The sequence below is a fragment of the Pyxicephalus adspersus genome, chromosome 1, assembly GCF_032062135.1.
Source record: "Pyxicephalus adspersus chromosome 1, UCB_Pads_2.0, whole genome shotgun sequence".
Lineage (NCBI taxonomy): Eukaryota > Metazoa > Chordata > Amphibia > Anura > Pyxicephalidae > Pyxicephalus > Pyxicephalus adspersus.
Window position 1 is genome coordinate 100,465,700 of NC_092858.1, and position 12,502 is coordinate 100,478,201.

General features: G+C 37.0%; 1 protein-coding gene across 8 annotated transcripts in view; it reads left to right on the plus strand.

The window, feature by feature from the left end:
• The window catches only part of HIVEP3 (HIVEP zinc finger 3), an 81,100-nt gene that overhangs the window by 61,741 nt on the left and 6,857 nt on the right, over nt 1-12,502 (plus strand). For all 8 annotated transcript variants that reach the window (XM_072420848.1, XM_072420826.1, XM_072420889.1 and 5 more), the window contains 3 exons: nt 7,211-7,386; nt 9,921-10,019; nt 11,600-12,384. In XM_072420848.1, coding sequence (XP_072276949.1) covers nt 7,211-7,386; nt 9,921-10,019; nt 11,600-12,384 — 1,060 coding nt within the window. The remainder of the gene's footprint in view (nt 1-7,210; nt 7,387-9,920; nt 10,020-11,599; nt 12,385-12,502) is intronic.

Consider the following 12,502-nt stretch of genomic DNA (forward strand, 5'->3'; position numbering starts at 1 on the left):
TGACAGATGAATCTGTGATTGACCTCCTTCTTACCTGTATTTAACCTACTTTAAAAGAGTTATGCATTTCCAAGGAGATGTATTAGAATGCAAAACCAGCTGACGCAAACAAAAACCAGATGACGTAGACCATAAGAACTCTTTACTCCTAAAGGGCACCTAAACTAAGATAAACAACTTGTACCCATGTGTTCCACAGCCAAAAGTTATAATGATATGGCTGTGTATTGATATCTGCAAACTGCTCTTTTCACATCATTTCATAGAAATCGCATGTAGCACCACTCCCTAAGGCAGTTATTCTCAAGACAGGATTTTTAGTTTAGGTTTACTTTAAGCTTCATCACTAACTAAAACTAGACTGAACTGACTTTAAAAGAGCAATTGTGTAAAAGTCCCACATTTGCAATGTCCTTTGCTGAAGCACTAAGGATGTTTAGAAATCAGTGATTTAGTTTAAACAGCTACTGCATATAAATAGAATGTATTTTAAACATAAATTTCTGTATTAAATGGGAAAGTTATGTTTGGTTAACCTTTCACAGCTCCCCTATCCCCTCCTGGCTGTGATTAGAGAGAAGTGGTTGCTGGAATTTCCAGCCCTTCACTTCAAACTCTAAAATTGGCTATGATTTTTTAAAGCTCTCCCAAGACTGGAGAAGATAGATTATCATAGGTGAACTTGAGTGGTCCTTCCAGCAAACCTCAAATTGATTTCTTAAGTCATTTTCTATTAGGTGGCAAATGTTTATAATCTTGGACCATATCCATTCCAGGTTTGTTGGATCACCCAGTTTCTCCCATGATAGTCTACCTTCTATTGGTTTGGGCATCATGAACTTCAGATACCGTGTTCAGTTTTGTTGTATCTATGGATACCATTATGTATACTAGACATGGAAAGTTCTTTCTTCAGTGACACATTTTTTATGTGTTATGTAGAGTATTTCCTTTGTATAATTGCTAAAGATTTATTATATTCATTAGTTTTTTTTCCTTTTGAAGAAAGGCTATAACCTCTATTAGGTGTTTATTGCTGTATAGGTCCCCATTTGGGAGATGTAAAAACATTCTTTACCTCTGTAGTCAGGGGTAACGTGAATGCAACAGTAAAAGTTGGTACCCTGAAGATAACCAACAGGATGGATGCTGTAAAGTGGCAAGTCACACTTTTGGGTCACTGGGACAGTTGACTATTAAAATATTGTATTTCACCCTGGCAAAATTTTGAATCTTCCTTCTCTTTCTGTCCTAAGATGAGAAGAAGGTAAAAAGACCTCCAGGGAGAATTTCTCCAAAAAGCACAATTTCAAGATGTGATTGGGCTACAAAAATCTATTCGTCCAAAAGTAATAAGTGTGATATCAACTTCATCATGCTCAAAATCTGTACTGAGGCAGCTTAAATATAATACAGCACATCCAGCAACAGGGGCCAGAAAAAATGTATATGAGCTGTCTGTACAAAATGTTCCTGGTGCTTACTTTTGTATTTTAAAATCTCAGTAGAAGCCTGGCAGAGGTTTTAGCCCTTCCTAAACCTTATCCAAAATACACAAAAAAGTTTTTGGTGCATTTCTAATGTATTTAAAAAGAAAACGCTCATCAGACTTTATTGTGATTTTGATTCGATTATCCCTAACAGATGGTCACAGAATAGATTTCATTATAGCACTGAACTGCTAAGCTGCATTGCTATGGGTTACAACACTTTTTGGTTTCTACCTTTCCCATGTGCTTCTAATACAGTGCAGTAGAGCTGGTTGTGAAAGTGTTAAGAGATGAAGTATCTGGTAATACTGCTTTCTCTTTTTGCCCTTCGTCAGCATTACTGTTGTCTGTGTTTTACATTCTAAAGCATTACTTTATAGCACAACAGTCCCTTTATATAACCTATAGTTCATTCTTTATTACTAGACTGATTACCATTATTCCTGGTCACCATCTCTATTTCACTATCCTTTCTGCTGCTACTATGCTTTTATTTCTTCTGTGTGTGGTTTTTTTTTTCTGTCCTGCTTTTACACCCTCCTCTTTCTGTTCCAGTGAGAGGTAAGAGGAGGCTGCATTCTGGAATCTTACATCATACAACCGCAGACAAATATTAAGTCAGACTGGATCTCTTTGCAATGATCTCACCACTACCCATCCCCCACATACTCACCCACCAGAGAGCGTCTGCTCTCTGTCCTCAAGGTGATTGTTTCATATTAACACGCTGCCGGTGTGAACACGTGCCCGCACTCTATGGATGCCACATTTCATTGCCTTGAAGGGGCACAGATTTTATTTATCAGAGTACATTTCTAATACATTTCAATACGATGAAAAACATAAGGCTATAAAATCATTATGTAGATTGTAAAAGCCCTGTGATCTTTCTGTTATGGTAAATACGCTGCACATGCACTTCCCTAAAACAAGCTTGAATATTGTCCCAGTGATTGTTAGTCTTATGACTAATTATCCTTTTGTTTAAAGTATTCCCCAGAACTGATTCACAATTTTCTGACCTTTTCCCCAGGGCTCAACCATGATCCCTTGACCTCTTCCCCCAGATGTCATCTGCTGCCTTCTTGACCACTTTCCTAGACCTGCTTTTCTGATATCCTACTTCCCAGGTACCCAAACTTCCTTTCCCCTACCTATCCCACCTGCATATCTTCTTCTCTGTTTTGATGGTTTTACTAAAGACGTGAAATGGGGTACATGATTTATGCTGGATTTGTATATGTATATATGAAGTACAACCATAAACCACGTTTGCCCATCTCGGCAAAAATATGTTTCCTCAATTTCCTTTTGCTTTCTAGAAAAAATAAGCGAATGATGGTTGTTAAAAATGGCTTTAAAGCACACCTTTAAACTAATGCTGCCAAGGAGGAGGGAAGGGTCACTACAAAGTGCAGAATATGTATGTTTCACAAAGAGCATACTTAACCAGCCCTTTTATCTTTTTAAAGTAAAAGTAGCAAGGTCGTGTTCAGGTTTTTTTTTAAAAATGAGCATTTGGATATCATCTTCAACATGGCACATGCTCCCTTTTGCTCTATATAATGGATTTCTTCCTTGCCTGTCACCCTATAGGTTTTTGGGAATCCATTATAGCTTCAGGGCACATGTGCCAAGTTTAAACATTACATCTTAACCCTGTGTTTCTGTAAAAAATGTATGCATGAGTATGCTCAGTACATATACAGGAGGGATGAGTATGTCTTTCTGATCATTTGATTGCAGTTGTACCAGAGTTTTGGTTAATATTATTCTACTATCTGCATGTAACACCCACAATAATCCTAAGCTGTTGATCACATGAAAGAGCTCATGAGTGGAAGCTTTTTTTCTTCATGTAAAAAAAAAGATACTTTTTTGGAATTTGGGAATATTGATATGTACTTTTAATCCACATTTAAAGACAATTTGCATGATATGTCCTCTTTAAAGCACGTCTGTCATTTGGCTATTAAAATCCAGATAACCCTTACATTTATTATCCATTCCTGTCACCACCCCTTCCCCATTCAACCATTACTTGCCAGTAGTGATTTTGTAATCCCATGGATTGTGGGGCCAGGTTAAATTAGTGTGTGCCACATACTGAGAAGTTTTGAGTTTTTCCATGTAGATCACTAGGTACCAGGCAGCACAGAGTCTTGCCTGTAGTAATTTGTGCCTGTTATGCAGTGTGAAAGACTATAATGCATCAAATGATCAAAAGACACTGTTTCCTTCGTGATTTGGGTTTGACTTGTCTAATATAGTAGCTTGGTATTGGAAATGGGGTCAATAACACGATTTATTAAAAAAATAAATAAAACAACTTTATAATAGTTTAAACAAATCTGTCTTTCTTGCCTTCCTCCCTTGCAGCTTTTATTTCTTTAAATGATACAGTGCTTTTATTGATTTTATACTAACAATGCATCTAATATGGTTGTATACATAATTATTCTAAAGGGTGTTCCTGGAAAAATGAAAATTAGATTTTTTGCTTCTGGTCTTTTTTTTTGTGTAAGAACCCGAAGGCATCCTGCCTCCTACACGTTGGGAGATTCCATAGGCTCATAATATAATGGCACTTTACAAGAATGTAAATCAGCCAAAACATTAAAACCACCTCCCTAATATTGTATAGGTCCCCCTTATGCTACCAAAACTGCACTGACCTATGAGTGCATGTACTCCACAAGATATTTGAAGGTGTCCTGTGGTATCTGGCACTGTAAAGTTAGCAGCAAATCCTTCATAGATCACATAGGTTTTGGTGGGCTGTACTAACTACTGCATGCCGAAAATACCCTACAAGATTTATTGTTTTAGAGATACTTTGACCCAATTGTTTAGCCAACACAGTTTGGTAATTGTCAAAGTTTCTTAGGTCCTTACACTTTATAGGTGCCACTGTAAAGAGATAATCTTCTTTTCTTCACCATTCAGCGGTTTTAATGTATTGGCTAAACAATGGTATTGCAATGGTTAAACTTTCACCCAAAGTCCTAGTTCACACAGGGTGTTTTCTTAGCATTTACCTGAAGCATTTTTCCACTATCCAACTATGAAAACTGCACTAATTTATTAATTCAATATGATCGAACACACATAAACAGTTAGAGGACAGTTAGAAAACTACTACGTGCAGTGTCTGGTGGCTGGCGAACAGCAACCACATGGCAAGATGTTTAGGTGGTATTTTGCCTATCTATAGCTTTAAGAGAGCTAGCTGACAAGCGCTATTGGCACCAAAACTGCTACAAAATACCTAGCAATCTGTGAACTGCGTTGCCATCCATTCTTTTGTAGTGCCCCAGAGGCACACTCCCAATGCACTGTAGCACAATGCACTATTGTTTTGCTCAATTTGGTGCACTTAGTGCTCCATAAATGCAAATAGGCCTGAGTTTTCAAAAAAAAAAAAAAAAGTAATTAGAGTTACAGTAGCTTGCCCTAAGTGAATGTAAACAATAGTCAACAAAGGGCCGTTTTGCTTGCTGGGCATATTGAACCACTACCGTTGTGTGAGGGAGACAGAAGCTGAGATCCAATTTTTATTTTTACACATCCACTTTCTGCAGTTGTTTAATTGTTTTATCATCTATTACATTGCTGACTTCTTTTAAAAGCATTGTTGAATCCTTCCATTAAGGAGGCAGGTTTCACTGTCATTTGAGAAAGGGCATACTATAATTAAAAAGTATAATTATAGTTTATATCAATTAGTTTACATTTATGTTTACATGGGTGCTGTTCTAAAAAGAGAAGTAGTTTACTGTGTAAAGATCTGTGTTTCCAAAAATGTGGTTACGAAGTCAGTTCACAGGTCTGAAGACATTCCAGCATTCATATACTGTATAATCCATGTCAAGTTTTCTGTATTTTAACCATTGTGCAATTCTGCCTTGCTAGGCTATGGTGTTTTTTGACCATTTGTGAAATTTGAGTGATTAATGGATTATAAATAATTAACCAAAGGTTTCTTTTTTAGCATGCTGAAAAATATAAATATTTGGACAAAATATTTCATATATCTTAGGCTTTCAAAGTTAGATAAGTAACCTAGTCTGTTTAGGTATTGATAAGGGTTATATTTGATAGTTTGCATTGCAAGGAATATGTTACTGTCTGCATGTTCCCCTTTGATTGTTTGATTTCCCTTGTATGGTTAGCATTACGCATTTTGTAATATTTGTAACATGTATGTTTCTCACTAATTTATAAAATTTTGACAAGAAGGAATTTAAAATACATTCATATATATTCACTAATTTGTGGAAACTCTCCCTCAGCTTTACCACCGTAATATGCAGAACCAGAGCCACCAAAAGCTTTGTTGGGTTTCTCCATCTCCATAGTTTCTGTAGCAGCAAACCATTTTTGGTTGACACATTGCAGTGTGTGTCGTACACTCAGAGATGCTCTTCTGTCCATTACAGCTGTAAATGATAGTTGCTTCAGGTTTATATTTCTTTAAACGTCCTATCAGGTAACACTAACCTTTCTACGTTAATCTCTTTGGTTAGCATGGTTACCCAATGAACTGTACCCACAACTTCTTGCACCAGCAATTAGTCTATGGTCAAATTCACTTGGATTGCACATTTTAATATAGAAATTGCTAGATTAACAAAAGAATTATTGGCCACATTTGCATGTGTATGTTGTCACTTTTGGCCATATAATTCTCTGTGGTTATTTGTGTTTATTACAGCAGGCATACCTACTGTAATAAACATGGCATGTATATAAAATTTAATTTTAGCTTTAAAATCAATTTAATTTACACACACCTACTAGTTTCTGATTTTTATTCTTCTAGTTCTATTCATAATCTGCAAATTCAGAACCTGAATGAAGAGTTCTGTAACCACTCTTGTTTCTTTTATTCAGTGTATCTGTTTTATGCCTCTCCCCTTCTTTCTTTAGCTGGCTTATTGCTAAATCCACTTCTGCATCAAACCATGGTTTACCTCATCAATTATTTCTTTTGTTCTATATTGTACCAGCTACACAAGTTGTCTTGAATGTTTTGACATATACCTTCTTGTGATGTTTTCCATAATATATGTTCTGCTCTTTTTTTTTTTTTCTTTTTTTTTTTACACTGTTTCTGTTACCATATTCTCCATAAGTCTCCTTATTGGACACCTGTCCTAATGTCTCTGCTTTGGATCAGACCTACAGGAATCCATGCATAAAACAGAAAAAGTCCGCTGTACACCATACATATTTCCAATATTTTCTACATCACTTTATTCCATTAGTTTTATTTGTCTGGGTCTGTCCCTAGTTTTATCCCTATGTATATTTTATGTTGTCACATTATTATGTCACCGGTACTATCTGGTTTAAGGTTGTGTCCATGCAAAAGGACAAAAGTTAACTCTTAGAAGTTTTCTGTGGAAATATATTGTCTGTCACCTTCAGGAATCCCCTTGAGTTAAAAACCACAATTAGGCTTAGAAACATTTTGGATGAATTTTGTCTTGAATGTCAATTTTAAGAGACCATTAAGCTTGGATCGAGTGTGGGGGATGCGGGTCTCCCTACTGTCTCAACCTAGTAGGATGGAACTACCTGCACCAGTGAAGCCTGTACAAGTTTTTGATGGATTTGACCTTTACATTGTCTGTTCATAGGCACAATTCTGTTCTACATTTTTCAACCTAAATCCATTCATTTTAGGCCATAGATAAATGCAATCCTTTATTCTACAGGTACAAATCAAATGAAGAATATGTTTATGTTCGAGGCCGTGGCAGGGGAAAGTATGTGTGTGAGGAGTGTGGTATTCGCTGTAAGAAGCCAAGCATGCTGAAGAAACATATTCGCACACACACTGATCATCGACCATATATGTGCAAACACTGCAATTTTGCCTTCAAAACCAAAGGTGAATTTTTTTCTCAACATTCTAAAATGAAGACATGATTTTTTTAAACCGAACAGTAAAAGGTATAACCTGTAATATCCCCCCCACACACACACACGTTTCTGTACTGCAGCACGCATCCATACATATCTGATATATAGATAAGTCGATGTCCTGTGTTTACAAAAAAATATGGCAACCAAAATAATCACAATTGAAGAATTTAACAGCATTGGTCCTTCAGCAGCCTAACATGTAGCAGTGTATCTTCAGCTTGCTACCAGCTGGAGCTCCTGACACACTCCTTAGCATATGATGCATGCAATAAATACATCCGCCATGTTTAATTACTCTGATTTCTTCAAAGTTTCTGTCTGTATCACTGCTAGAGGTATACACCCCTCACTTCCTTTCCTAGTGACATCAGAGTTTAGGCCTTGTGGTTAAAGTTGAACTTCAGGCAATCATCTAATAACTCAAATGAAATCCATTTATATGTCCTGTCGTTACACTTGCCAAAGAGTTCTTTTGCAAGGGTTTGAATTAGAATAGCACAAAAGAACATACATAATTTGTATCCATGTACATAACTGTAATGTGCAAATGGTATTGGTAAATAGATGCATATCATATTCACAGGAGAAGATAACCTATAAATCTTGGTAAATTCAACACGCATGCAGTGACAAAAGGCTGGGTCCAGTGATCGTTTAGGGCTATGTGTCCTAAATTCTGTAGGTTTAAGTGAAACATTGGTTTGAAAGAATTAGGGGAATAGTTGGGGGAACTGATTAGACTAGAGAAATCAATGAGATGAAAGCGAAGGGAAGAATAAAATGATAAACTTGTGTGAGAAGTTCAGGCATGGGAGAGAGGGGGTATTAGGAGGGGTTGGTGGTTTCATGGGGTTGCAAATCAATCATATCCTATCTCTGCACCAGATCTAATGTGACAGGAGGTCATTTGTCCTCTAATAGGTTTGGTAACTTAATCCTGTTGCAGAACCTTGAAAGATTTGTAATGTAGGAAGAATTAGGATTGCCATTAGTTCTTTGTTTATAAGAAAACCTTATAAGCACTTTTTGACTTCCATTAAAATTAAAGATCAGGGCTTCCAGGTGTAGGCTATGGTTTGCTTGGTGGCCATAAAGATTTGAATTATCCAAGTTTTATCTACTTAACCATTGTAGGCTTTGAGCTTTTCTAAAAGTGTTTCCCATGAGGTTTTGTAAGTTTATGAGTTGGTTTCATTATAAATACTGATTTATTGCTTTGTGCCTCCGGAACTGTCTACCAAATATGAATCATATTTCAGACATTCTCTAAAGCACCTAAAGTTGTAAGAAGACAGACATGTGGCCATTGCTCCAGGATACCTAGAACTTTTAGGTATAACCAACCATGTATTATATCAGTCTTCAGATAGTAAGGACTCAACCTTTGCAAAATGAGTGGATTTCCTGCTATAATATTGTATAATAACCAGTAAAGTGAAGTACAGTCTTTTAATAAAAAAGAAAAATTATGTTGAATCTGTGAGCAGTAGAAGACTATACAATTTAGGATGTCACATGGCTATTAAAGATGTTCAAATGTTTTCATACCATGTGTAAATAGGAGGAGAGAGTGGTAAGCCCTGTCCTGCAACTATAAGCAGATTAGGTTCTTTTATTCTAGGTGAACAAAGGTTTATGATGGTGGTGTAGGTGTAAGGATATAAGCCCCATGTTGAAATGTATTGGATAAATAGTAGATAAGGGTGTTTTAGTCACGGACAGGAAGGGTTCACAAGAAGACCACCCAGAGGACCAAAATGTTCCCAAGAGGACCACCCAGAAGGTGAGGATTTGCATTTCTATCCAATCAGTTTTGTTATTTGCACAAACTTTTCACACAGTACCACCAGAAGTATGACAATACTTTCCCAAATACAGTTAAGTTGTACAATGCTGATGGTTTGTTGTCCCCATCCTGCTGACTGGACAGAAAAGAACAGCAGACTGATGATGTCCCTCTGCTCTCCACGCCATCCTAAAGTGTGTACCTTGGATTAAATAGGGCTGTTATAAGGTCAGACTAATGTCCTGTACAAATACATTTTACAAAAACTGTATCAAATGATTTGTAATAAATATAGTTTTTTCATCAAGTCGGTTCAGCTGTAAGGGCCTGTGCCAACAAGCTTTGGGTTTGTGTCAAAGTATCAGTTTGACATTAGTTTTAGATGCTCCTGAGCATATTTGTAATTCATTGATGGGTACATTTGACCTACAGATGATGTCCTTCTGACCTACATTTGACTTGCTTCTATAGATTACAGTACAAGTAAATAGAATTGTATGGAAATGCAAAACCCTCCTGAATTGACACTGGTCCTAATTCCTAAACAACAAGTCCTAACAATTTGCTATACAACAATTTCTGTTGTAGACTTTGCTAAACTTTTGAGGAAAAAAAAGGCATGAAATGGCAAAGGTTGAATATAACAGTGGGGATACACTTCAGTAGTTGTCTATGTGTCCTGATGATAACTGTATTTATTTATTTATTTACAGGGAACCTGACTAAACACATGAAATCCAAAGCACACAGCAAGAAATGTCAGGAGCTAGGATTAGTGCCACCATATCTGTCGGAGTTGGATGCAGAGGAAGGTACATTACATAATCTGGCTAACCAGTGTCTATGTTGCATTTGCATTCTCCTATACCTTATATCATCAGTCCTAAATTGTTCTCTTCCTCCATACTAAAATAATTTATTAGACATTTTATTGTTTTTATCATCCTATTGTTTGAACACCCTCTAAAGCTATTCATAGAGTTTATAGCAGATGGGGGTTTCCTAGTAAATACTTTTACACCAATGGAGGTGAAGAAGTAAAATTAATATTTCCTTGCCACATTTTTATCTATAGAGCCCATTTCTGTTGTCTTATTTAAAAAGAATTCACCAAGAAAAAGCAAGGAAATGGTACGAATATGTTGCTGTGGGTTGCAGGTTTCCCTACAGAAATTATGTACTTTATTATTTTCTATGCATAGCTCAACATACTGAATTCATGCAAAGTATATGGGCAAAAAACACATATTGGTTAAAAAAAAAATGCAACAGTAACTTAGGTTGTATTTTTAGCATCAACTCTGGTATGTTTGGTAAAAATCCAATAACTCAACCATCGGGACCCAATGAGTTTGTTTTGGCCATGATGTTTCCTATAGAAACTTATAAAGGATTACAACAGTGCAGCACTGGCTATGTTTCCACAGACTTGGTGTGTTCAGTAACAGAGCGGAGTTACCATGGTGACTACAGTTGAACATTCTGCACCATTTCACAGTGGGGGTGCAGCAATGATGACGTTTTCACTTTAGTGGTATTGCTTTCTTATAGCACTCAATCAGTTTGTTATGCCATCTTTTAATATTGTTTAATTTTATGCAAACATAGATCTGGTTGTTGTATACAATATGAAATTATTATTATTTCTTTTTTTTTTTGTATCCTGCTTTTCTATGAGTTGATAAGACTCCGTCAGTGTATTCTAGAGGTAATACTGTTGTTTGGGGCACAGCAGATTGCATATAGAATAAAGAGAAAGTAAACTCCAGGCAAACTGCAAGACACATAGGAGAAAAGCTTATGTGTGAATTGTTTTACATGACAGAATCTCTTAAATTCTGTCTATTCATTCTTGTTATTTACACTCTTTTCAGCCACTCAGATGGCGTCAGTGATACCTGTTTCACCTATTGGATTACTGTGTTTTCCTTCTTCCCTCTAGTGAATCGGTCACATGTGTATTTTACCTGTTTGCGAAGAGTTCCTCTTTAAGACTTAGAACTTTAAGTTCCCCACTTTTATCACGGTTCAAGCAAGGTGAAAGCAGACATGTTTTGGGCTCTTTTAAGATGTCATTGCACATGAGCCCAGATATTTCATTTCAAGTTCATTTTTTGTAGCAGAAGTTCATTTTAGTAAAAGATCAAATTATGTTGTAATCCTTATTCCAACATTCAGTTTCTGTATCCATTGTTTCATTATTTCACAATTAGCGCTGTGACATGGTTGGCTGTCATATAACATGTAAATTTTATGTTCTCAAAAAGGACACAGGACTGGGAACTTCAAAAGGGAATGCAAAAAGAATAAATATCATGAAGTGTAATGGTTTCATGAACATGTTTGTACTATTCTCGGTATACCAACCTTAATCTGTTTTGCCTTATCTCAGGGACTAGTGAGGAGCGATGGCCAGACAGTGATGTGGTGGAAGAGCACCAATTTTCTGACATTGAAGATACAGAAGGTGATGATGATTCTGATGAAGAAGATGATGACGATGAGGATGATAGTCAGGAAGAGAAAAATCCAGATCCCTCTCCAACTACAACTACCCACTTCTTGCCTACTGAATTAAGACAAAACCTAGAGATAGCAGAATGCTCTTCAGTTTGCCAGCTTTCTCCTCAGCCACTGCAAACATCAGAGCCTCTTGATAAAGATTCCCAGCCCAAACCGTTTTCTGACTTACCGCATAGACAATGGTCTCCTGGAACAGATGTTGGTAGCAGTAGACCTGGCCCTTCCCGCAGACACCTTCAGAAGAGAGAGAGTTCAGCAAAATGTTTCTCCTCCACTGGATGTACTTCACCCCTCAGGGGCATGTCTCCTTGTCATCGGCTGACATCTGCTAGAGAAGTGTCGCCACTAAGATGTATTTCTCCTCAGCACCTATCACCCCACCGCAGTCTTTCACCTAAAACCTTCATGTCACCAGAATGTGGTTCTTCACCACCTGCCAGACATCTTTCCCCTAGTAGAGAAGTGACAAGTCTGAGGTATCCAGCTTTTCGAGGTGGCCTAGCTTCCCCACCACGGTACCCCTCTCCTGGTAGGGAGGAGTCTCACCTCAGTAAATCAGATGCTCAGATCCACTTTAAAGCTCGGCATGGGGTCTTCCCATCTTCAGCTCTACCTCACAGGGCTTCTGGTAGTTTGGAGGCATCAGAAATAAAGGTAAGGGACAATCTTTTATAATATAAACCCCTGCCACAAATAATATTACATTGTTTTAAATAAATATCCTAAAATCTGGCTAAGATAAAAATAAAATGTTGGCCCTATCTTTAAAGTA